Source organism: Lolium perenne, chromosome 1, assembly GCF_019359855.2.
Source record: "Lolium perenne isolate Kyuss_39 chromosome 1, Kyuss_2.0, whole genome shotgun sequence".
Classification (NCBI taxonomy): Eukaryota; Viridiplantae; Streptophyta; class Magnoliopsida; order Poales; family Poaceae; genus Lolium; species Lolium perenne.
In genome coordinates, this window is record NC_067244.2 from 266,378,738 (window position 1) to 266,404,842 (window position 26,105).

The 26,105-nt window shown below is 47.6% G+C and overlaps 2 protein-coding genes and 2 long non-coding RNA genes across 4 annotated transcripts; 3 read left to right on the forward strand and 1 right to left on the reverse strand.

The window, feature by feature from the left end:
* Positions 1-647: 647 nt before the first annotated feature.
* On the forward strand, positions 648-1,663 carry LOC139835060 (uncharacterized). Its single transcript, XR_011750803.1, has 3 exons — positions 648-1,163; positions 1,236-1,353; positions 1,459-1,663. It is a non-coding gene; the product is annotated as an uncharacterized lncRNA (long non-coding RNA).
* An 11-nt stretch (positions 1,664-1,674) lies between these two features.
* LOC127327939 (uncharacterized) lies at positions 1,675-2,808 on the forward strand. The gene is made up of 2 exons (XM_051354770.2): positions 1,675-2,270; positions 2,533-2,808. The coding sequence occupies exons 1-2, from the start codon at positions 1,939-1,941 to the stop codon at positions 2,534-2,536; spliced, it is 336 nt and encodes a 111-aa protein (XP_051210730.1). The 5' UTR covers positions 1,675-1,938; the 3' UTR covers positions 2,537-2,808.
* A 1,637-nt stretch (positions 2,809-4,445) lies between these two features.
* On the forward strand, positions 4,446-4,949 carry LOC139835662 (uncharacterized). The gene is made up of 3 exons (XR_011751216.1): positions 4,446-4,543; positions 4,637-4,765; positions 4,842-4,949. It is a non-coding gene; the product is annotated as an uncharacterized lncRNA (long non-coding RNA).
* Positions 4,950-17,926: 12,977 nt separating this feature from the next.
* On the reverse strand, positions 17,927-21,056 carry LOC127327876 (strigolactone esterase D14-like). Its single transcript, XM_051354681.2, has 2 exons — positions 20,611-21,056; positions 17,927-18,635 (listed from the first exon to the last, which is right to left on the reverse strand). Exons 1-2 carry the CDS (start codon positions 20,979-20,981, stop codon positions 18,104-18,106), a joined length of 903 nt encoding a protein of 300 aa, XP_051210641.1. The 5' UTR covers positions 20,982-21,056; the 3' UTR covers positions 17,927-18,103.
* Between the last annotated feature and the right edge of the window lie 5,049 nt (positions 21,057-26,105).

The window sequence follows — 26,105 nt, forward strand, 5'->3', positions numbered from 1 at the left end:
AAGAGGGCATCGGTTCAGAGGAGACAAAAAGAACTTCACAAAGGGCAAAGTTGTGCGTGAAGAAGAAACGATACCAAAGTTCAATGGTGAAACTGTTGATGGTGAGCTACGTGCTCTCCAGCGTAGTAAAGAACCCGGCAAAACATATGTGGGATATGGTGAGACACACAACTGGACTCACGTGCCAGGCTTAACGCAGCTCGAGTATTACAAGGATCTCGAACTTCCCCATAACATCGATATGATGCACACCGAAAAGAATGTGGGGGAGTCCGTTTTTAACACCGTCCTGAACATTCCTGACAAGACACAGGATCATGTCAAGGCTAGAGTCGATGTTGAGAATACGTAGACAGGCAAAGACTACACATGCATCCTCCGAGGGCAATAGAAAAAATTGGGTCAAGCCGCATGCCAACTACGTGCTTGATAGTCTCCATAAGAAGGAGGCAATGATGTGGCTGAAATACGCCGTTATGTTCCCAGATGGCTATTGTTCGAATATGAGTAAGGGAGTCAATCTTACAACAGGAAAAGTAAACGGGCTCAAGAGTCACGACTATCATATATGGATTGAGCGACTGATGCCGGTGATGGTTCGAGGGTATCTCCACGAGCATGTCTCAGCGAGTGCTTGCGGAGTTGAGCCATTTCTTCCGCACGGTCTGTGCTAAGCAGATATGTGAGTCGGTGATTGCGAAGTTGCATGATCAAGTGCCGGAGTTGTTATGCAAGTTAGAGATGATCTTTCCACCAGGTTTCTTTACTCCGATGTTACATCTCATTGTGCATCTTGCGAACGAGGCACTCTTGGGTGGACCGGTGCAGTATCGTTGGCAGTTTTGCATTGAGAGAGAGTTCAAGTATATTCGAAACAAATGTGGCAACAAAAATAAGATTGAAGCATGCATAGCTGAGGCAACTATCCTCCGGGAGATGGCAGACGCCACGACAACGTACTATGCGGATGATGTTCCCACTATGCATAACCCGATATCTCGGTACAATATCGACGAGCCCAAGCATGACCCCAAGCTCCTCCTCTTCAAATGTCACGGTGGCAAGGCTGGTGCCTCTAAAAAGGGCATCTTGACAAAGGAAGAGAAAGATTGCATAATGTTTTATGTGGTTACGAACATGCAAGAAGTGCTCAAATTCATAAGGTAAAATGGTGAACAAATTACTTTGCTATTAGTAACTCGATTTTGGTCTAATACGTTTTTTCTTCCTTTTAGCCAATACAAGGATGAATATTGGACGAGATCGACGGATCCCTCTGATGCGGAGATGGAGATTCTTTTGAAAGAGAGTCGTCCCGGAAAGAAAAAATTCCTGGATTGGTTCTACGAAAAAGTAATTTCTAACAAGTCCCTTTTATCCAATACTTTTGCAATCCGTGACTTGTCCCTCTTATTACACGTAACTAATGCAAAGAAACAATTTGAACTGAATTTGTAGGGAGGTGATCCCAACGTTGAGATGACGGATGAGCTGAGATGTGTTTCCCAGGGTTGCAACCGTAGAATCTCAATGTATGAGAAGTACGATGTGAATGGGTATCGCTTCCATACAGAGTATCACCAGAAGAATCGGCCTAACCCAAAAACTATAAATACTGGGGTCTTCACCAAAGGATCCGATGACATAGAATACTACGGAAGGTTAGAGAATGTATACGAGCTGACATTCAATAGGACAAACATACAACTCAATCTCGTTGTGTTCAAATGCCACTGGTTCGACCCACAAGTTGGACAGAGAAGCACTCCTTCCATTGGGTTAGTGGAAGTTAGGCCTTCAACCTGCTATAGCGGAGCCGATGTCTTTGTTGTGGCTCACCAAGCCAAGCAAGTTTATTATTTGCCCTACCCATGTCAAAAGGAGTACCTCAAAGGCTGGGAAGTCGTGTTCAAGGTATCACCACATGGTAAGCTACCCATGCCCTCCGACGAGGATTACAACAACATTGACCCTGTAACATACGAGGGAATTTTTTATCAAGAGCAAGAGAACTTTGGGGATTTCGAAATAGAAATTGGTCTTGAGGACCTCGAGAACGAGGCACATCTTCATGGTGAAACAGTGGTGGACCTAAAGGACATACAAATGCTCACCAAGTTACATGAGGGCAATGGGTTCAATGATGAGACTCCACCGGACATTCCCACCCAACCTCATTACTCACATGATACTGATAGTGATAGTGAAAATGAGAACCCAATGCCTCGTTATGAGAACCCAATGCCTCATTATGATAGTGATGATTCGAGGTGAGGGTCCTTTATGCCTTTATGCTTAGTATCTATTTTTCCATATGCTTCTTATACTTAGTATTTATTTTTCAATATGCTTCTTATGCTTAGTATCTATTTTTCAATATGCTTCTTATGCTTAGTATCTATTTTTCAATATGCTTCTTATGCTTAGTATCTATTTTTCAATATGCTTCTTATGCTTAGTATCTATTTTTTGCTTAGTGTCTACATTTTATTAAGGCATGAATGCTTACTTGTTTACTCTTTGTCAATGCAGGTGATTGATCAATATGAGCGGAAGCAAGCAATCCATGAACTCCATTTTGAAGAGTATGAGCCAACAGAAGTTCACCGGGACCACTAGAAGTGGAAGACCAACGCGTGCCAGCTCGCGTTACGCGGACGATGACACGGGTGGAGTTGGAGGTGGAGGTGTAGGTGGAGGTGGAGGACGTGGTGGAGGTGGAGGACGAGGTGGAGGTGGAGGACGAGCTGGAGGACGAGGCGGAGGCGGAGGTGGAGGACGAGGACGAGGTGGAGGTGGAGGACGAGGACGAGGTGGAGGTGGACCTTTCCTTGGTGACATACCCTCTGCTTCTGGCGACGTGGCTTCCCAGTCCGCTCACACACAGTCCACTGAGGGGGAGATGGAGGTGGAGATGGAGGTGGAGATGGAGGTGGAGGGGCAGGACGAGGAGGCGGAGAGGGAGATGGCGCCGAAGAAGTTGCGCATTCGTGGTGAAGCGCAAGTCCCTGATGAGAGGAGGGAGCCTACTAGCCAGGATGCGAAAGCCCTCATCATCCCGAACGAAAAAGAGTAAGTTTAATTTTGAACATTTAGATTCATTTTGCTATGTACTAATGTTTTCATTATTGTGCATAACTGATTGGCATACTAATGTTTTGATTATTGTGCAGCAATTGGACATATGACAAGGGGGTTCGCCAGCCGTCGAGCATGATTGGAGCTCTTATTAGGCAGTACTGGCCGGGCTTTTACACTCCGGTCCCCGGCGGCGAGAAGAAGCTAGCCGAGACTTGGGCGGACTATGAGGCAGCTCCTTGCCCGGGCTTTGGGACAGCTTCTGACGCCGTGTACACCAAGTTTTGGGTAAAGCATGCTTCTCGAGTTTACTTCATAGTTGATGACCACACTATGCTAACTCATGTCTCTCTCACAATTATTCTTATGCATGATTGCAGACCCATTATAAGGTGCCTGATGATATGGTTGAGCTAGGGAAGGCGGTACTGACTAGGGCTTGTCAGAGGTTGACAAGGCAACAGTGGTACAATCAGAAGCATACCTGCATCGGGCACTTCAAGGCTGAGCAGGGCACGAGGGTCAAGAAAGCTGACAATATCAGGGACGATCCTCAGATGACAAAGGAAGATTACTTCAAGGTAAGTAAATATTCAATGAGACTCTATGTTGCTGCATAGTTGGGATTGCATTATGTGTTCTTCAAATGAGTTTTGGTTTTTCAGGTTATGCCCCTATGGTGCGAGAATAAGGAAGACGCATTTGAGGCCTTGGTAGCGAGGTGGGTTGGCGAAGACGCCGACTTCAACGCCAAGAGCGCGCGCAACAAGGCAAACCGGGGCACTGGAGGAACACACAGTGCGGGAAGCCGCAGACCGAGCGCTAAAGGAAGCACAAGGTACATATCTACATGGAACAACTTGCATTTATTTCCCTCATATTACTACTTGATACACATAACATTTATCTTCTTTGTGCAGGAGGCGGAACTCGGGAGCCTCTCACCGAGGTGGGAGGGTGGCAGAAGATGAAGCTGAAGCAGCCCGATCTGAGCCAGCCTCCGCCCCCGCTGCCCGAGTACTACGGCTTTGCCGAAGAGGAGTTGGACAAGTACTGCTCGGTGTTCAAGGGTCTTCATCCGGAGGTGGATGATCCTATTGAGCAGGAGACCGACTTGACGGCGATTATGGTGGCGGGGAGCGGCTCGGAGCATGGCCGCACGAAGCTTCTTAGTGGGGTGATCAAGCCGCAGAGGACCCTCACGCAGATCAGGTCTACCCTCACCGCCGGCGACCCACCGGTCGCGCCTCCTCGACACCGTCGTACGGATGTAAGTTTTCTCATTTCCATCTTCTTTCCAACATTCATCCCTGAATGGCTAAAGTGACATGACTCCTTTTCTTGGAAATTGTAGGCTCACTTTGATGCCGCCTACGCGGCCGCTTATGAGAACTATTTGACGGTTGTAGCAGAGTGGGACCTCAAGAGAGCGGCTTGGGAAGAGTACCAGGAGGCGACGAGTCGTGTAAGTTCCAATCTTTTATGGTTCGAAGACATGACAAGTCCCACCTCCCCTTTTTTTATATCTGCGGCGCTTGACATCTAAACTATCTTGCAGGCGGTCAGGACGTTCTTCCAGACTGGAGAGAGGATCGCACTTCCGGAAGAGGAGCCACCTAGGCCGGGGCCGACTCCAGTGTGCCCATCGAGGGAAGCTTTCGCGGCCACATACTACGCACGGACTCCGGTAAGTCCTGTGCCTAACCAGTTCTCACCGCTTTCCTTTCCCATGTGTAAGATGCTAACTCTTGTCAAACATGTAGGGCACGGGAAGTTCGCGGAACCGACCCTCTCCTGGTTCGTCGCGCGAGGGCACACCGATGCACCCCGGCCGCCATTCTCCCGGTGCTTCAGGGTTTTCACCTGCTGGCGATGGTTCGTGCCATGGTTCTACTTCGGTCTACCTCGACAAAGGCCGGACGCCTGAATTTACGAGTCGGACCCCCTGATCTTAGTTTCCCTTAGCTAGGTGTCTAGCGGGTGTGCGTCGATCGTGTGTGCCATGTGTCGACGATGTATGATGATTGTGTGTGCTACATGACACATATTTGTATCACGATGATGTTGTTGCTACATTTGATGATGATTATGTGTTGTGCAACATTTGTGATGCATTTGAATGTATATTACTGCTATATATGCTGTGCGTGCTGTGCTGGGCCAGGAAATGCAGCGGGAAACAAAATGGTTTGGTCTGTGCCGACGGCATAGCCGTCGGCACAGCCCCCTGGACGTGCCAAATGGCTGGGGGGGTGCCGACGGCTATGCCGTCGGCACGGGAAGGGTGCGCCAGCGGCAGCGCGAGCGGCGGCAGCGCGTCTCGGGCCGAAGGACTGGGCCGACGGCTTGGCCGTCGGCACAGATCGTGGGCGTGGACGCGTGGCAGCCTCTCGGTCCTCCGATGGCAGCATACGGGCCGACGGCTTGGCCGTCGGCACAGCGACGAGGGCGTGGACGCGTGGCAGCCTCTGGTCCTCCGATGGCAGTGTCTAGGCCGACGGCTTGGCCGTCGGCACAGTACCTCCCTTGACCTAACGGCCGTTAGACGCTCCGCGGGCCCCACGTTGACTGTGCCGACGGCTACTGTGCCGACGGCGTCGTTTGACCGTCGGGCTGGAGTCTGTGCCGACGGCAAAGGCTGGGCCGACGGCGAGCCAGTCTGTGCCGAGGCGATACTGTGCCGACGGCGGTGTGCCGACGGCGGCCGTCGGCACAGACGTGGGCCGACGGCAGATGATGCTGTGCCGACGGCCGCCGGCCGTCGGCCCCTCCGCTGGTTCCCGTAGTGCATGAGAACGAGAGCTCCCAGGCACAAGGCAACCATGTTCTTCGTGTAGACTGCCATGAGGAGGTAGAGGGGATATACGGACTGTTCTGATTTGGTGTAGAATGTTCAATCTTTGGTGGTGCTTATATAGGCTGATGCAGATCTGGCAGTATCGAATGTTTAATGCTTAATTTGATTGTGCCCAAGTAGTCAAGGAATGATGATTAATGGACGGGCCAAATGTAGGCAATGTATCAAGTGGCCGGGCCTTCTCGTGTTCAAAAAAGGCAATGTATCGCGATTATTAGTTATCTATCGTTTGCACGCATAAGTAGTCCTAGGAATGATGATTAATGGACGGCCTGGCCAAATGTAGGCAATGTATCAATGGGCATGTCTCATAAGCATGTTATTGAGAACAGGACGTGTTTTCTGCCAGTCGAGCATTTCTTATTTAATCAATTTTTCACGATAGCATATTCCTATTTACACAAGAACAAAGTCAATTCTGCAATGCCACCATGTCCAAAACAGTGTAATAAAAAATACCTCGTACTGTATTGATCAAGGCCTCTGAATATAAATAGAGAAAATAATTCATACAGCTCAATGTCTGTTGTTCATGACTCTCTTCAGGGGAAGCAAGGGCATCTCCAGCGGCGCGACGCAAACGGACGTTGAGCGACCATTTGCGTCCGCGCGGACCGAAAATGCGTCTGGCATCCTCTCCAGCGGGGTGACGCAAAGTGACCGGGCCGTCCGCGGAGACGCAAACCTGGCCCAAATATGCGCCAGGTTTGCGTCTCCGCGGACGCTCCGCGGTCGCGCCTAGCGTCCGCTCGCTTCCCCACGGGCCCTCATGGCAGCGACCCAGGTTCGATCGGCCTCGAATTCACAACGCGCCGATCAACCGCCGCAATGGAGCACCGAACCGCCGCGGAAGAGCAACCGCCGGCCTCTTCGTTATACGCGCTGCCGTTAATTCCCGCAGATTATAACCCCTGCGTCTACGGTAATTCAAGTTCAACCGCCTCCTTCTTCCTCCTCTTCTTCTTCTTCTCCAACACCGGCACGCCATGAGCGACTACACGCTGTCGTCCGACTCGGACAGCGAGGGCAAGTCGCCCGAATTTCTGCATTGGTGGGAATCCCCTGCGACGCCAAGCGATCCGGGCTCCACGCCCAGCTACCCTGCCTCCACGCTGAGTGAGGAGGAGGAGGAGGACGGAGGCGGCAATGCCCGCGAAGGCCAGGAGGAGGATGGAGGCGGCGCTGGCAGCGACGCCGAGGACGAGGAAGGGCAGGAGGAGGAGGAGGAGGACTCCGACACCAAGTTCGCCCGGTTGGAGGCGCAGGAGGCGGCGGACGACAATGCGGCGGCAAGGAGGAAGTCCAGGGCCCGGGCAAGGGCGCGGGCGGCGCGTCGTCGTCGTTGTCCGTTCACCGACGACGGCAACGAAGACGCCATTTCTTCCAGTTTCAACTCCTCGACGGGCGCGTCGTCCTCCAGTTTCTCTTCCTTCGAGGAGGTGACAAGCAAGAGGCGCAGGAGTTTGGACAACGAGGCAGGGCCTTCTAACAAGAAGGCCAAAAATTAGTTTTTGTTTATATGTTTTTCAATTTGTTCTTCTTTGTATGTTAAATATGTTTGAATCTATTCGATTGAAGTATCCGGTTAATTGTTTAGGCTATAATCTATTCGATTGGAGCAACATGACATCATTGATGAGTACTACTTTTTCGCGTTTAACTTGCTCATTCAACAAAAATGAAAAGAAGTAGCAAAAAAAAAAAAAAAACACTTGCATGTCCAAAATGCGTCGGACCGCTGGAGGTAGCCCCCGATGCAAACGGACATTTCGCCCCTCGCGATCATTTTGGCGTCCGCCAGGCGACGCAAACGGACGCCAGCGGACATTTTGGGCGTCCGAAATGCGTCGCGCCGATGGAGATGCCCTAAAGACATAAATAAGATTACAAATCCCACGCATTTTAGACCAGGGACCTAAAATTTACATTCTTGTAAAAATTTGTCAAAATCTAATTTCTGTTGCGCATGTTCCCTTTAGGATGATATAAAAGAGTGATGCAATTTTTTTTAAACACTCCTGCAATCACCTATTCGACAATATATTTGCAGCATAGCGAAATCAAATTTGGGGAAAACATTAGGAGGTAGCACGGGCGAACACCTTCCCTAAGTCACAACACCAAGCCAGTAGAGGAAGAGCAGACTAAGGAGTAAGGAACACCAGACTTACCACGTTCTGGTGCAGATAGAGGCACCGAGCGGCATGCCGTCCTTGGCGGCGACCACCAGCAGCGAGCCCAGCTTGCAGTCGAAGGGCTGCAGACTGCAGCAATGTCTCCTCCATGTCCTTGTCGCCGCTCCAGGGGTGCACCTCCGCCTGGAAGTCGTGGTGGAGCGTGATGCGGAGTCAGGCGTCGGTGTCGACGCTGCTCGGCATGAGCAGCGGCAGGGTTCGATCTACCGGGGAGGATGGAGGCGGTATTGCTGTCACGACCGTATGGATGGGGCGGGGACGAACCGCCATATCAATTTCTAGGCATCGACGTTGCCGTACTCGGTCAGATAACCGGCTTATTGTATCGTGGGCCCCAAATCAACCACAGGCTCTCAAAAGGCTGGGAGCTTAGAACTCTTTAGAGATTCTGGTGCTTAACTGAAAGCAATGAGACGACACTACGAAGCCCTAAGATTCGTGTCCGGGATAAAAAAAAATCCGTGTAACGAAAATTGGTACTCCCTCTAGCCCTAAATATTTGTGGCAGATTCAGTAACTCTAGACAATTTGTAGCCTACATTTTACTTAACTCTGCGACAAGTATTTATGACCAAAAGGAGTAGATGTTTCATACATGCCACAAATTGACGGTAGGTACTGGTTCACCGCTATGACGATGATCTAGGCCGATAGCAGTTGACGAGGGAAACTTGGTTGCCAAAACGAGAGATCCACCTCATAGGGAAAGCAGATCACGTCGTGGTGTGCGCCCGTGCAGACACTGCGGACCTTCTTAGTCGCCAGGTCAAGCGCGAAATACCACGACGGGGAGCGTTCCTCCGCACCAGCCATCCGCATGAACACGAAGCCACTCTTGTCGCCGAACCACCGCAGCTCGAGCCTCTCGCTCCACGACTCTGCAGGGCGCCGGATCCTCTGCGGTTCAACCAGCACCTGCATGGACCAGCTGGCCTCACCGGAGTCGTCGGAGTCAGACAACGTCCATAGCGATATTTGTAGCCCGGCGGCGACCAGCAGCCGCGGCTGCCTCCCATGACGACCGTCCGACACCAGCAGGAGCTCCTGCGGTCTGCGCCCGATGAGCATCTCGCCGCAGCTGCCATCCAACTTCATCACGGACACTGCCGCCTGCGTGGGGGAGAAGCTCAGGATGAAGTGGTACTCGCTGGACCTGCAGAGCCAGTGGATGTCGCCCTGGAGCACGAGAGGACGGCCCAAGAGCGAGGCGTCCTGAGGGCAGGGAGCGACGGTGGTTTCCTCGACGGCCAGCCACTTGTCGAACGCCTGCGAGAAGACCTGGGTCCTAAGACGGCCCGGTGCTAGCTCCGCGGCGAGCAGGCGGTACAGTCCGTGGCCGTCGCCGGTGAGCAGGGCGTACGACGGGACGTTGATCGCGGGCGGCGGCCCAAACATGTGCAGGTAGCCCGTCATGGGGTTGAACACGCACATGCCACAGATCTCGGAGTCGGCGCGGAGGGCGATGTGGCCGTGGCTGGCCGCCAGGTCGGGGCGGTAGAAGTGGAAGAGCGTGTCGTACTCTGACAGGAAGGAGGTGAACGGCTCCGGGGACTCGCGGTGGTGGGTGTCGAGGAAACGCGGGTGCTCGTTAACCTCCATGTCAAGGTTCTGGATGAAGAAGCCGCGGAGGAGCTTGGGCACAAACCGATCTGCATGGCGGAGGCGGAGGCGCCGGTGGAAGGCTGGATCGGCGATGTGGCGGCGGAGGTCCTTGCACGTGGCGGCGGAGCGCACCAGGGTGACCGGGTCGGAGCGCGCCGAGATCTCCAGCAGGATATCCATCGGGAGCACCCACAGGGACGACATTGGATTGAACGAAATCGGCGCGGACCCAATAGTTATGGACTCGTGCCGTATGCCGCGACGTACGTAGTACGTGCTTGCTTGATATAGGTAGTGCTTGCCTCTGTTTATATCTAACTAGACGACCGTGAGAGAGCATGTTTCCGATTTGTTTTCCGCAGATTGTTGCTAAGGGCATCTCCAGCGGCGCGACACATTTTAGTGTCCGCGCGCGTCCGTTTGCGTCGGCCCTTTTGGTCAAAATCGACCGCCCGTCTGTTTGCATCGGGGTGGCTCCAACGGCACGGCGTATTTTTTTTAGGACGAATCATTTTTTAAAACATGAAACATAATTTACATACTTAAAACATTTTAAAAAAACCTAAACGCCTACTGCTGCTCATCGTCGATGTGCTGCTCCTCGTCGCTGTTGATCAGGATGAGCTCCGGTATGACCCACGGACAGTTGCCATCCGGGGGAGCGTACGCCGGGCGCGCCGCCGGTGCTCGAGGTTGAGGAGGCTGCGGCTGTGGCGGCGGTGGAGGCGCCCAGGGCTGCGGCTGTGGCGGCGGTTGAGGCGCCCAAGTCTGTGGCGGCGGTGGAGGAGGCGCCCAGGGATAAGGCTGTGGCGGCGGTGGAGGAGGCGCCCAGGGATAAGGCTGTGGCGGCGGTGGAGGAGGCGCCCAGACATAAGGCTGTGGCGGCGGTGGAGGAGGCGCCGCCGACTCCAGTAGCACCTGTCGAAGTGCTTCATCCGCCGACAGGCCCGGCGGCATGACAGCGGTGGCCTAGCGGCGGCTGCACAGGTGCGTCGTACTCGGAGACGAGGACGGCGACCTTCGCCATCTCGTCATCCGTAATGTTCTCCGGGAAGTCGAAGTTCCGGCCCTCCGCATTGGCCTGCTGCCGTTCGTGGAAGACGACAGCGACGTAGTCGTCGTTGTCGTCCTTCACCTCCTCGCTATGGTACGCGAGCGCTCGACGTAGTCGTCGTCGTCGTCGTACGCGGCGTAGGCTTCGTCGTCGTCGTCGTCCTCACGGTCATCGGCGTCGTTGTGCTGCGTCTGCTGACGTCGCGTCAGCGCCTGCTCACGTCGCGTCGGCTCCTGCTGTCGACGAGCCGGCGGTGCAGGGCCGAAGAGATAATCCCTGTCGCCCATGAAGCCTGCCCTTCGTCTCCTGTCCGTCTCCGTGGACAAGTACGTATGCCAAAGCTCCGAGTCGATAGCGTACGCCGGTTCGGCGCGGAGGTCCGCCGACAGATACCGCCTCCTACGTCGGATCTCCGCGGTTCGCTCAGGCTCACGCGCAGGTACTGGAGGGATGGGCACCCGGCGGCAGCTGCACGCCGGACCAGGCAACGTCGCACGACATCCATTTGCCGTGCATGAGCCTCCCCACCGTGATGGGGAGCGGGATCTTCTTGGTGCCGCTGCCGGAGGCCTCGAAGTCGTTTTTCTTCCCCATGGCGTTGTGGCGGTGGTGGTGCGAGTGGAGGTGTGGTGTGGGCGAAGGAGCGACGCGGCCGGTGGACTTTAAGGGCGGCCGCGCGCGGGATACGATGTCATTGAAGGCGGCGCAGAAGCCCAGCCACCGCCCGCCAGTGCGCACGCAGAACAGGCAGCCGCGCCATTGATAGCGAAGACTGCGGCGCAGGTGCGGAAGCGCTGACCGCCGAAGCGGTGCCCTCGGTGCAGGCTCGCTGCCAGGCGGGCCCGGTAGAGACGCGAGCGGACACTTTGCGCGTCCGCGTTTCGTCCGCAGAGGCGCAAACCTGGCGCATATTTGGGCCAGGTTTACGTCTCCGCTGATGGCCCGATCACTTTGCACCGCGCCGCTGTAGAGGGTGCCAGACGCATTTTCGGTCAAAGCGGACGCAAACGGTCGCTCAGCGTCGCGCCGCTGGGATGCCCTAATACGGAGTAACTTGTTTTGACAATCCTGGCTGATTCGCTCCTCAAAAAGTATAGGTCCGTTTTGGCGTTTTCATCGCCTATTTTCCGTTCGGGGAAAACGAATGTTTGGATTGGAGACACCTAGTGAGTCTGAACTAAGAGTTCCCATCCTACTATATTAGTATTCAAGATGTCTGATGTCTCTCATTCTAATTAATTATGACATGGCATTTATCTGTACGTATTATATAAATAAAATGTACTCTGTGGACATTATAGATTCACGAGCAATGCTACACATATGGACCCTTTTCTACGGATTCATAGCTACGGGCTGACGTGGTATGCAGGTGGTGTGTGGGATTATCAGGGCATGTACAGCGCGGCGCTTACGCGAGGCACCAGGGATTAATTAATTCCTGACTGTTTTGCCCCATTCCCGGCGATTTTCTTTGGAAAACCCTTCACATCGGCCGACCGATTGCGTCGCTCGATCGGGTCGCTCCAACCTCAGCGCATGTATTACCTAATCTATCCGCCCACGCCATCCCGGCATGCACTGCGCAAACTGGAGCAGCCGCACGCCACCGGCCAGCCTCGCGCGCTTGGCTAGCATGCATGCAACCTGCTGCTGCATCGCCCATGGCCTAGGTGGCTGGTTAAACTAGCTAATAAATGGAGCTGCATGCATATGTTAATACTCCTACCTTACTGGCTCTGTTGCTGCGGTATATATAGCTAGCTGGCTGCTAAATTATTTTATTGAAATTATAGTTTACTATTTGTTGTAAACACCTAAATTTTATGTGGAATTTGTTTTTAATGTTGTTATAAATATAATAGTGATTTGTTATAATATCATGAAAACAGAAATATTAGTTTGAGATTTTTCTGTTGAAATTATTGTTTACCATTTGTTGTAAACACCTAAATTTATGTGGATTTTGTTTTTAAATGTTGTTGTAAATACATTAGTGATTTGTTGTAAAAATATCTTGGCACAAGAAATATTAATTTGAGATTTTTTTGTTGAAATTATTGTTTACTATTTGTTGTAAACACCTAAATTTTATGTGGAATTTGTTTTGAATTGTTGTTGTAAATACATTAATGGTTTGTTGTAAAGATATGAAATTGTTGCCTTTATCATTGAAATCATTGTTTATGATTTTTTGTGAACACCTAACTTTTTTGTTGTATTTATATTTAATTATTGTTGTAAATACACCAGCAATTTTATTGTAAAGCTATAAAATTATCTTTCTATTGAAATCATTGTTTACTCAGCAGTAATCACCGTAGGCTCCACCAGATGCCCAACAGGCAACAGCCCATGACTTTCACGGGAAAAGCAAAGCAGAGACCTACTGTAGCACAGCAGGGAGGAAAGCGACGTTAGGAGAGATGGACTAATTGCCTGCGTACGATCATGATCCAACTGTCCTGAAAGCAACCAATTTTTTGGCACCGCATCAGCCGACCGACGGCTAGCGCCCGCCATTTTCCTTGCGTCGACGCGTAATTAAGAATCTGGCGGTAGGGAAGCAAGTGCAAAACTCGTCCACCAAGTGGCCGGTGCTTATCTCTATGCAGTAACTGATTACTTAAGCGCCTATGAAGGAGGCCATCGCTGTACATGCCCTTAGGTGTGGAAATGAATGCGGATGCGGATTGGATAGTGTCTTTCCCGTATATGTTTACATATTTCTAAAACGGATACGGATATGGATATTACCGAATACGAATACGAATGCGGAGCGGATTTTTACTCGGATACGAGTATGGATCGGATGTTTTCTCAATTTGGAGCGGACAAGAATATAAGAAAATAATAGATTCATGTCTTATAATGAGCCAACTATATATAAAATGGTGGAGAGATAAATATACTGACAAAATGCATAGTAGTTTCAAGTTGAATAACATAAAAGAATATTTGATCGATTTGTTATTCTCCAGGTTAGATAATTGGCATGTCGGGGTCGGATTACTAAAGTTTGCTAACATAATCTTATTCGGATGCAGGTATATCCATTTCCACATTCACAATTGCTTCAGAATTCAATACCACATTTGTATGTATTTTTGTAAAACGAATTCCAATATTTACTATATCTATTTTTACGGATGTCCAGATTCGAATATTACCACTTCCATTTTCTATCTCTCGAACTTGAATGTCAAATCATATGGACTATCCACTATTAGTTTTCACCCCTAGGGATTTTATCCTGAACATCACGGAAGGCTAGAAGATCCGCGTCAGTCCGTTGCACTCACTTAACCCCATAGGTTATTTATGTAATCAAAATTCAGTAGGTCTTGCTTTATTGTATTTTCACCCTACAATTGAGTTACTAATCTTACATTTCTTAATTATGGATTTCTAAAACTCTAACCTTTCATTTTTTAACAGATATTATATGTTCTTGTATCTATAAGAAACAAAAATTTCAGCTACAGTTCCTGTTGGGAACACGTGAATTCTGCAAGCATAAAGAATTGGTACAGTTGGAAAGTGCCAAGGTTCTGTTCAACAGATATTACATGTTCTTGTACGATCGGTGATGATCCAAACAGCTAGAAGATTCGTCGAGGCCAAATGGTACCAGGAGAATCCAGATGTTTGATTTCTCTAATGGACTAACGGTACGTATGCGTACGTGTTGGCGTTACGACGGCATGGGCAGGAAGGGCGAACTTGAGAGGAACGCAGGCGTCCTTACGCCGCGAGATCCTTCCGCCCGCCGGAGAGCGGCGGCGAGGGGGAGCCTCAACTTCCAGGCGAGGTAGCGCAGCGCCATACCGCCAATAACCGGATTGATCAGGATCGGGAGGCAGCTAGAGTTAGGGTTCGATGCTAGGTCCTTTTCTCGGGTATAGGGTATAGATTGCAGTGCTTGGTTTGCCCTTTCAGTCCTCTATTTTTGCTACTACCTCGGTTTCAAAGAATAAGACGCACGCGTATTTCAAGATGAATTTTGACCATAAAAATTGAGCAACAAAATCTTGATTATATTATATGTAATTAAAATCGTTAGATTCGTATTAAAAAGAACTTTTCAATCATACTAATTTCATACAAACAATGTTAATCTATTTGAAGTAATCTTAGTCAAACAAAAAACACGTAAAATGAGGACGTCTTATTCCTTAAAACGAAGGTAGTACTCAGCTTGGACCTGAAATCGTGAGCCTTGCTGTTTGCCACGACCGAAATACACATAAACTTTATAGACCTTTATATGGGCTCTAAATTTAAAGAATACAAAGAAGCCCTTACTATTTGGGTCGTCCGCCCCAGAAATCGATTAAAGCGCACAAAAACCAGAAAATTATGCGTGTGCCTTGCTACAGGTTGATATTTGTTATAAAAAACCTAGGTTTTCACACTGAAAACCAGTTTATAAAAAATATAAATATGTTTAAAAAATCATACATAGTAGATGTTTATAGGACAAACAAATTTGCATAGAATTATGTATTTATATGACTAGTTTTTGTTTTTTAATAAAAATACTCCGGCTATTTTTTTGTATGCATTTGAATACCCCTTTAATTGAAATGGCCCCGGCCATGGGTGCATGGTTGGGAGGATGAATGATCAACTTACCACTATTACATTTCATTGTTAAGCTATGTTCTCTCCATCCACAAATAAGCTATGTTTATAGGATATTTTCTACCAGACTACTTGCTGGCCTGTTAAGAGATTGGAAGATGCTGCTTAGCATGTTTCTTATTTTTAGATGGTTGATTTTTGTATCGACCCTCGTTGATCCGTGATTGTAACTCTTGAATATTCGTTTTATTAATAAAAAGCTGTGTGCATCAACCGATGCAGAGACCGGGATACCCCCATTTCGAAAAAAAATCCACAAATAAGTGTATTTTTAGCTATCGTTCTAAGCTAAATATTTTAAATTTTGATCAATTTTATTGGAGAGGTAACAGTACTAATTTCATATTACTTTTGGTATTAAATTTTAGTTTTGTATTATGTCGATTTGATGTTATAAATTTTGTTACTCTTTTCAACAAAATTAGTAAGAGTTTAACTGAACTAACTTAAGAAAAAAAATTGAAAATACACTTATTTGATGATGGCGAAAGTATGTGACTGCTTATGACTGTGACTTATAAGGCCGGCCGGCCAGCTGGCACCACTTTAATGTAGCAAAAGATCAGCTTTGGACGAGCAGGCATCGCTGATAGATGACGACAACAGCTTGCCAACTTGCGAGATCATTTTCTCTCGCATGCTCTCACCTCCAATTCAGTCTCCAACTATGTACCCACGAGAAAGATCGAGAGAGAGTGCAGTCTTTTGTGACCGACTGTACATGAGAACCCCATCTCAACACACAACAACTAATCAGCTATCTATTGATACTAGGAAGTTTGCGGCGCGGCGCACGCCGCGCCCGTGTTGTCTACGGTGCGGCATTATTTTTAAAAAATGACATTTTCAGGCTTAAGAGTGCGGGATTCCTTTTCAAAAACAGCTGAAGAAACATCTAAAACTTAACCGCGTCCTTGGTATGAAGATTGTTGGTTACAATTTTGTGAAAATAATATAATATTTGGGTTGCTGGTGTACCGGGGAAGCAAGATCGTTGGTTACAATTTTGTGGAAATAATATAATATCTGGGCTGCTGAAGTACCTTGGAAGTGCCAGTGAAATAGGTGGCGGACGGTGGAGTGCTTTTGTTTATAGATCGTTGGTTAAAATATTGTAAAAATAAAACAATATCCGAGTTGCTAAAATACCGCGGAAGTGTTGAAATAGGCAGTGGATGGTGGAGTGCTTTAGTTTTCCGTGTTTCCACAAAAGGAAATGGTAGTATTTCTCTGACCGACAGAGGCAACGGGTGATAGACTAAATCAATCTTTGTAAAGTTACCATAGAAGAAGGTCATTCCAGGTGAAAATGTGATGGATGGTGGAGTAAGTATATATTTTTCAATGTTACCGTAGAAGAAAACAACATTATTTTCCCCGAGTAAAAATGGTGGTGGATGTTGGGTTTTTTTTAAAATCATCTTTGAAAAATTATGCACTACTAAATAAATATCAGCGGGTAATTACTATCCAGAACAACGGTTGAGGTTGAAGATTCGTGTAATAATTACTACCCTTGTGCGTCGTTTAAAAATGACCGGCAGAGAAATATGTGACCTTAAATAATTAATAGTAGGTAGTTAACGGCGTGTTCAAGATGTCTACTGAAAAATTGCTTCCTACAAAATTATAGGTACTTGCCACCTCGCGAAAAAATTACTGCCGTAAGTAAACTTGAGGTTGAAAGTACCACATTGTTGCACTGTTGAGAAATTATCGTCGCTAGAATATGCGCCCTCAAATAATTAAATATTAGGTAATCAATGACCTATTTCGTAGCTGACACCGAAAAATTACCGTTGACATTTAAGGATTGCATCGAGAATTTTTTTGAGGAAATTATAGATAGTAACCGCCTGGCAAAAAAAAAACTAACTATATTGTTAACGTGACTAATTATTACGAAAGCTAACTATTTCAACCGACGATCTACTGTAAGAAATTAGAAACTGAGTTTTTAAATATTGTTCACGCGACATATTATTAGGAATACCGGTGATCTACTGCAAAAAGTTACCATAAGATTCTTTTGAAAATAGTATGAATTTTTTAAAAAATCCAAAAGAAAAAGTGCACTGTTCATGTAAGTAACCAGTGCTCAAATGCTTGAGGCAAGAGCAAAAGTTGTGTATCGTATCCTGACGTGTCTATACGTGTCATCATTCCTTTATACACCATGTCACAGAACTGCACTACAAAATGGCAGGAGTGAAGAGTAGTAAAGAAGTATATCATCTAGAGGGCAAAAGGGTTACGTGACGAAATTTGATTGGATGAAAAGGTGAATTGAACAGTATCCAGATTAATATGGTTAAAGCAAAATGGGTCAGCTTTAATATATAGTATATTATTGGCATATGCTTCTATTCTTTTTTGATCTAACATGTACACCCACGTAAACAATGGCAAGCCTTATCATAACGATTTTAGCCTCTGTTAGCATCATTGCAGATCCGGCCATCGCACACGTTTAAAAACAAGTAGAGCAAGTTATATCCATGTCCAGAAAACGATCTTTTCATTGCAATGTCAAGGTTCAAACATGCAGGGACATACATATTGCAGACAAAGAGTCCTATGCACCAACACAAGCGAACACATGTCAAAAGCAAAACAAAACAAAAAATACAATACACATTCACTTCTGTACTTTGTACATCTTGTATATAGGCTCTATGTCATGACGTCAATGGCGCCACCATCAACCTCCACGTCCGATGCGGGATGCACAGGTGCCCCGACGGCGTCATAGGCACCCTTGTCACGTAAGCAGAGCAGAACGCCGTCAAGAATTTCAGCCACACGAGCCGACGTGACGAGCTGTGGGAAGTGCCCGGTAGACTCGACTATCTCCATGGTAACCCCGGTGCCCGCAGATGCCATCCTCCCCTGCATGTATTCCGCCACGATTGGTGGTGCCGCGAAGTCATGGCGCGCCTGGACAATTGTACACGACGTGGGAACGACATCGAGGGCCTCTCTCTCATCGCCGAAGAAGATCATCCTGGCCACCCCGAGTGCCACATCGGGGTCCATGGCCAAGAAGCTCTGCATGATGTGCTCCTCCACGGCTCCCGAGCCAGCTGCATTAGGGACAAAACCCTTTACCCATGCTTGGAAGTTGGACTCCATGGCACCCAACATGGCATGGATGGATGCATCCTTGAATCCTCCAACGTACCCTTCATCCTCTGAGTCAATGTACCTAGTTGAATCCAAAATGTCTTCATGTGAGGCATCGGGTTTTTCAAAATCTACTGGCCAATTGAAAAATCGAGGAACAAAAGGTTGAATTCAGATTTTTTTTAAAAAAAATCACAAATTGACATCATAAAATGGTAGTTGCATAACATCGAAAGTGCAACCATCTTAATAAAAAATGTTTCACTGCACGGAAAAATAAAAAGTATCGACGTATTTTAAATAAAAACTAAGAAATAAAAAATCATGCAACAAGTAAAAGGTTTGAATAAATATGGACACACATTACAATAATAGAATTCTTAGCATCTTATTTTTCAATTAGTGTGTAATAATGTGCAAGTGGGGGCAAACTACAATTCCATGAATTTGGCTATATTCCATAATATTGTCTAGTCGCCCCCGCTTGTTAAATGAAAAGTTTCGAGTAGTCTATACTACCTCCCTACCAATGAACTAGGCTTATATTTTATTTAAAAAAGTTAAACTATGTAAAGTTTGATCATGCTTATATAATAAATTATTAACCTATACAATAGAAAAATCAATATCGTTAAATACATCATGTAATATATTCTCATACGATATTTACATAATATTACACTTGTTAATATTTTATTCTAATAGGTTAAAGTTTATTTTGCTTCACTTTTGAAAAAAAACATCTCTATTTATTGGAACGGTTGGAGTAGAAAATATCTTTTCCTCATGCATGCGCATACCAGGGATAAAAATCCCTCCATTGCGGTTCAGGATACGATTCGGATATAAGAACATCCCAACTAACTTTATATTTATTATTTATTTATTCCCAGCAAAAAAAAACTAACTTTATTTATGACAACCAAATATATGTGTGCACGTGCAATTGTGATGGCGTCAGTAGTATCACAAATAAATGAATATTTTATTGTGAGGGGGGGAGATGGCATCGGAGCAAGTAGTTGCTTCGGTTCCTAGTTTTCCTAGCTTTGGAACTATCTCCACAATGTAGGGAACTAGTTCCAAAAGAGAGTGGACTTTTAGAGCAGGTGCTCAGCGCGCACCCGTATCCGTACCATCTATATTGCATCAAGATTCGTGCTACCTTTTATTTTCTCCCTCTCAAACAACTTCTCATTTTTGTATCTCTCACACCAAACAATCTTTGAACTTGGAATTTTGCAGATCACATAAAAATAACAACTAGAATTTGGGAAAAATATTTTGAATTTTTTATGTCATTACATATATATTTTTTTCAAGAATTTATTTTGAATTTTAAAATAATTTGAAATTTTAAATTGCAAAAAAAACCAAACTATTTTCCCCTATTCTATTTGTTATTTTTGAGTGACTTGCCAAAAAATCAAATCATAATATTTAATCATTCACGAGATATAAAAAAGAAAAAATCAAAAAGTGGAAAGGTGCGCTTTGCGCACCTGCTCTACTACAGATTTCCGGTTCCAAAAGCCAAAATGCACAAATAGAGCTACTTTTAGCTACACATTGTGGATGCTCTTATTGGACGGCAGGGGGATGATCCAGTCATCCAGATATGACGTTTGGCTCCCACGGGATCGAGACGAGGTCGAGGGATAGATTTCCCGGTGGCATAGGGCGACCGCGACCGACCGACCAGTGCATGTACGATAGCTGAGGAGGACCAACAATGCTACATCTACGGACGGCACCTACAAAAAATTGTTACGGACAACCACCTCCAGTCACACCAGATCAGTATGTGCTCCACAATTTAAGGGATGGAAAAAACCAGAACCAAACATCAGCCACCACGCCAGACCGTAAGCTCATTCCGTAGGATAGTTTTTGTAGGGTTAGGATTATTGGAGGAGGACATATACGCAGAGAGATGGTGCCCGCAGGCAGGTTGACAACCAAAATCAAATTGACAGACGCTGGATGGCGACATGCATGCATCGCCGGCGGAGGAAGAGAGTTCGTCATGGTTCATGGCCGGGACGGGACGTACGTACCTTGGGGATGCGCAGAGGAGCATGAGGTGGGCGAAAAGGTCCGGCCTCCGTGCGGAGGCGATGCAGCCGACCATGGCCGACATGGAGTGCCCCACGAAGACGGCGCCACGAACCTGCCGCTCGTCCATCAGCGCGATTAGGTCGTCCGCAAACCTGCCGAACGTGTACCTCCCCACATCTTCGTCGTCGACGCCGGCGTGATCGGAGGTGGTGAAGTCCCAGTCGAAGAGGAGCACCTTGTCAGCTTTGGAGATGGAGGGGAGGATCTTGTCCCAGGACGCCTGGGTCACGCCGTAGCCGTGGGCGAGCACCACCGTGACGCCCCCATCGCCGACGACCACCTCCCGAGCGTTCGTGCACCACCGCCGCATCCTCGGTTCGTCGGACTGAACTTGAGAAATCAACTTTGGCTCGTGCGTGCGTGCTTTGTGGCGGTGCGAAATGTATGTGCGTGTGAGAAGCAGCTTGATGCCGTGCGTGCACTTTATAGGGGCGTGCAGGTCACGGGTCACCACGTCACAATCACCGTGTTAATCACTTAGACTTTTGCAAGCTGTCCAATGTCAACATGTGTGCAAGTGTGTGTGTGTATGTGTGTGTGTGTGTGTGTGTGTGTGTGTGTGTAAGATCCGACCGGCAGGCATTCATGTCCGGCGGCCGATCGAACCAACAGAACACGGCACGCACAGCGTCCATCCATCCAGAAGGAGGACAAAATGGAGAGAGATTCCGTTGCTTCCGCTGGAAAGTGCGGCCTTGTCGTCTACCCACTGGCTCCAATGGTGATCATCGGTTGGTGCGAGGTCACTCTCTCCTGCTACATGTCATGGTCACTCGATCGACATGCATCGCGAATCTATCTACTAATCAGGGAATACACCAGAGAGATAATTAAATGCCGCCGGCCGTGCACTGCTGACGGATTTGGAGTTGTCAACTGATTGATTGATTCACCACAGCGCTTGTGTGTGTAGGTGAGTTGCCGCTTAAATTTCAAAAGCTCGATGTGCCTAGTTAACCAACTGAGAAAGTGACGCCTGATTATCAAGTACAACTAAAGTTGAAAAGTCCAGGGACTAATCTCTAACCAGGATCACATTTTTTTTAGATAAAAGGCAACGACTTGCCCGACTTTAAATTAATAAAGCTCTTACGGTAGCCAAGATTCGATACATGCTGCGGCATACAGCTTAGGCAACACGGAACATAACTCCTAGAACAACAGAAGAAGCACGACAGCTACGATAACATCATCCGAGCGAGCGAGAATCATCCGGGCGAATGAGCAGCGAGGTCGTCACTTGCGATGAGCTCCGCGCCTGCCTGCCTTAGCCTTTCCCCCAGCCACTCCAGCCCTTCCCTGTCCTGGGTCTTTGCCAGAGGCTTCCACAGCTGCAAGAAAATGGAGCATTTATATAAAAGGTCAGCTGGATGTCGAAGCACCTTAGCTTGGAAGATATGTCTATTGCGAACATGCCAGAGCGACCAACACCGCGCTGAAAACAGAGACCAAAGCAAACGGCGGGCCCTGCCGGCAAAACTAGAGAGAATGTCAAAAAACTGCGGGAAAGAAGTGGGATTCCATCTGCACCCCAGCATCTGTCGAATCACACTCCACCCGACCTTTGCCAAAGAGCAGCCGAAGAAGATATGGCTGGTAGTTTCCTCTACTCCGCATAGTGCGCATCGCCCATTCGATGGCCCTCTACGGTGTGCAATCAACTCTCTAGTCGGCACTCTGTCCAAAGCTAACTGCCAGGTGAAAATACGGACTTTTAGCGGGATCTTGGCAGCCCACATGTCCCTAAAGTGGGCCACCGAAGCTCCGCGAGACAGCGCATTGTACATCGAGATAACCGTGTACACTCCAGAGGGATCAAGCGTCCAGGAGACCTTGTCATGACCAGGAAGGAGGTGTGTGTTGTCTAGGAGGGCCTGTAGCTGTTCCCATTCCGCTCTACCCTGTCCATCAAGGGTCCGTCTAAGTCTGAGGTGGTCCTGTCCTTCACAGGCATGAGCTACCGAGATCCTCTGATTCTCACAAATACTAAAGATAAGAGGGAAGCGCTCCCTCAGCACCCCCCCCCCCACCCTCAGCCCATCTATCATACCAGAATTGAGTCCGCTGACCATTATGGACTTCGTGTTTAGCCCCGATCTTGAAAAGGTCTTTGATCTGATGCAAGCTCTTCCAGAATGCCGAGCCCCCTTGGCCCGTACACGCAAAGATATCTGCCGTGTCAGTGTATTTTTCCCTAATCAACCTCGCCCAAATGGCTCCATCGTCCTGATACAACTTCCACACCCATTTTAACATCAAGGCGATGTTCATCTTCTTGGAGTTGAGAAGGCCCAGCCCTCCCACTTCCCGAGGTCTACACACTCCCGGCCAGTTAACCAGGTGGTATTTCCGTTTAGGGCCCGTCCCCTCCCAGAAAAACTTGGCTCTAAGGGTGTCAAATCTTGCATGGATCCCATCCTGTAGTAAGAACATTCCCATTGCGAACATTGGAAGGCTGGCAAGGCATGAGTTTGACAAGATAAGCCGTCCACCCGAGAACAGCAGTCTTCCTAGCCATGTTTCCACTTTAATGCCAAGCTTCCTAACCAGGAACAGCCACTGATCGATGGTGAGCTTGCGTTCGGAGATTGGTAAGCCTAAATAAACAAAAAGGAAAGACCCTAGCTTGCAATTCAGCATGTCAGCCACCCTCTGCTGCACCTCAACTGGCTGTCCCATCACTATAACCTCGCTCTTATGATAGTTGATCCTTAGGCCTGACATGTCCTCGAAGCACATGAGCAAGAACTTCAGGTTGGCGATGTGTTGCTCATTGTATTGGATCAGTATCAGAGTGTCGTCCGCGTATTGTAAGTGTGTGATTCCCCCTGGAATCAAGTGCGACGCAACCCCTTGAATATGGCATGCCTGAGCCGCCAAAGATAAGATGAACGAGATGGCCTCCGCCATGAAGTTAAAGAGCAAGGGCGAGAGTGGATCCCCTTGCCGCACCCCTCTCTTATTCCTAAAGAAGGGACCCACCTCCCCATAATTAATCTTCTTAATGCTACGCCTAGCTGCACGTCTGTGCAACACTGGGGCGTTTAGGTTTCCCTGCCTCCCGCCGGCACCATCGCCTATCTGCCTTATCTCCTGTGGCCTTAGAGCCATGGAGGTGCGTTGGATACTGATTCTTGTTGGTGGGAGGGCTTCATTTTTTTTTCCTCAATCTGCTTAGAGTTTTTGTCCTACTTAGATAGGTGTGGTGGTGGCGTCTTCCTAATGGAATAAAGTCATCCCTGTATGTCTAGCCTCCGTTCCGGTGATGCATCTAGTGTCGTCGGAGGACGTGTGGAAATTTGTCTCCGGTGGATCTCGCTGGATTTGGTATGTGTTCCTTCTAATTTACGCTTCTCTTCATCGTAGATGACTGCTTCTCTCATGCATCCTTTTTGGCTTTACCATGACGACCTTTGGTCTATCTACCAAAACAAGCTCTACTATGATAAGCTTTGACCGTCTTAAATGAGGGATGGGCGAGGACGGGGCGCACCTTCAACTTGTCCGAGTGCTTGTAGTCATCGCTAGGTGGTCCAAAGACTTTTTTATAAAAAAAATATTACTTTGGGGTTTTGTTGTATTGTTGTTGAGGATTATGAATAGATCGGTGTACTTTTCGCAAAAAAAAACAAGTCGAGCATATATTGCATTGTGCCGTGCCTTAATCGATATAATTTTGGTTGCATGGAACAACTTAATTATAAGGTGTTCATCTTATTAATTTCCAAGGAAAGATGAATGAGGATATTTAGATGAAATTTGCAAAAACAAAAAAAGGGCTGATGTTGCGTCAAATGAATGTACATGACATATTAAATTCAAAACTTATGATACTAATTTTTTTTGTCATTTTACCCTGCATGTATTACAAAGGTCCTTATTTTTATGTGCAAAACATGTAAGATCATAAAATTATGAGAAGATCATTTGAATTTAGCTTTTTAATGAGGAACCGAGCTCTGCCCCAAACCCGACGGGAATGGGGATGGAAAAAAGGTCTATCGGGTTATTAAATGGGGATGTGGATGAGATGGCTCTCCCCCGTTGGAAGCAGACCCATTGTCATCCCTATGCCCCGCGTCATTTAAGGCCATACGCCTGGCCGCAACGGCTTTCCAAATCCGGGTAATCTCGTTAAACCTTTCGACGAAAAACTCTTGATAGCGCAATGCGCAGACATCGTGTTGATCGGTAAGAGAAATCCCTGTTGTGGTCCAACAGTGGGAGACAGTGCTCCTCCTCCCCAACCAAACACACATGATCAACACGATGCAGCACCAGGGACTATCACACGCGAGAGAGGCCAGCGGTCTTCTTACTGCGAGCCATACCGAAACTAGTGATGTATCTACCAGAGAGCTGCTTTGTGCCAAAAGGGAGGCAATGGCGCAATGCGGAGCTTTATATAGCTCTTGGAGACGCGTCTTAGAAAGATCCCTTGTCACCAACGCCTAACATTCACCCGAGGAGGCGAACATGCTACACATGTTGAATGGAAATCCAACATGCAACTTGGTGGGAAACACATTACACACGAGTAATGTTTCCCGCCTGTTTGAGATGTCACCAATTACACAAATGGGGTAAATTTGCCAACCATAGGTAATATATAATGCACACAACTTTAGAAATGGAAAATCGTGCGCGGTAATTTTGAAGTATGCTGGCGGTTTCTTGTTAACTAACTTTTTTTTTTGACGTTCACATACACGCGCATACACTCACCCCTATGAACGCACACACGCACACTCTACCCCTATGAGCACCTCCGGAAGACTAGGCCGGCGGATTGGATCTTGAAATTGACGAAGTCATCACAGGCGCCTCGCTGTCGACGAGAACATCGCCTCCCACTAAATGAATATTCCGCTTTTATGAGACATACAGATGTCAAACCTGGGGTTTGAACTCTGGTGGGCTATGTTCCATAGTTTACTAACGTTTGTTTTATGCCTTTGTTGTGCAAAGCCCGCCTAGCCGCAGGCACATGGTTCGGATTTTTGCTGCGCAAAGGATCTTTCGCACCACACACGAAACCCCATTCTGTACCGGTGATGACTAAAACTGTCATGTGCTTTGTAACCGTTCACATGCTTGAGGAATTTCAATTCGGTTCCCGGATGCGTATGCTCCCTCTACCAAAAAAGCATATTTCGAAATGTCAAAAAATTTGGATAAAAAATTCTACATGTACATCTCCATAATGTATGTGCATTCGCCAAGTTTCACGAAAAACCAATATATTTTGTGGTCTATGTAAAAAGGAGAAACTTTACCTTGTGAAAAGCATTATTTTTAGCACTGAATTTTATCTTTTTTACACACGTCACATGATAAGTCGATTTTTTATGAAACGACTTTGTGAGCGTGTAGCACGTGAAGATGTACGTACGAATTTTTTGTTTCAATTTTTTTGAAATTTAAAATGTACGTA

Bases quoted from the DNA above. Each gene is read 5' to 3' on its own strand.
- LOC127327939 (XM_051354770.2), top strand. From the start codon at position 1,939: ATGCCCTCCGACGAGGATTACAACAACATTGACCCTGTAACATACGAG.
- LOC127327876 (XM_051354681.2), bottom strand. From the start codon at position 20,981: ATGCGGCGGTGGTGCACGAACGCTCGGGAGGTGGTCGTCGGCGATGGG. The intron at 18,636-20,610 runs GTACGTACGTCC...GGATTCAACTAG, and splicing joins CTCCTCTGCGCATCCCCAAG to GTACATTGACTCAGAGGATG.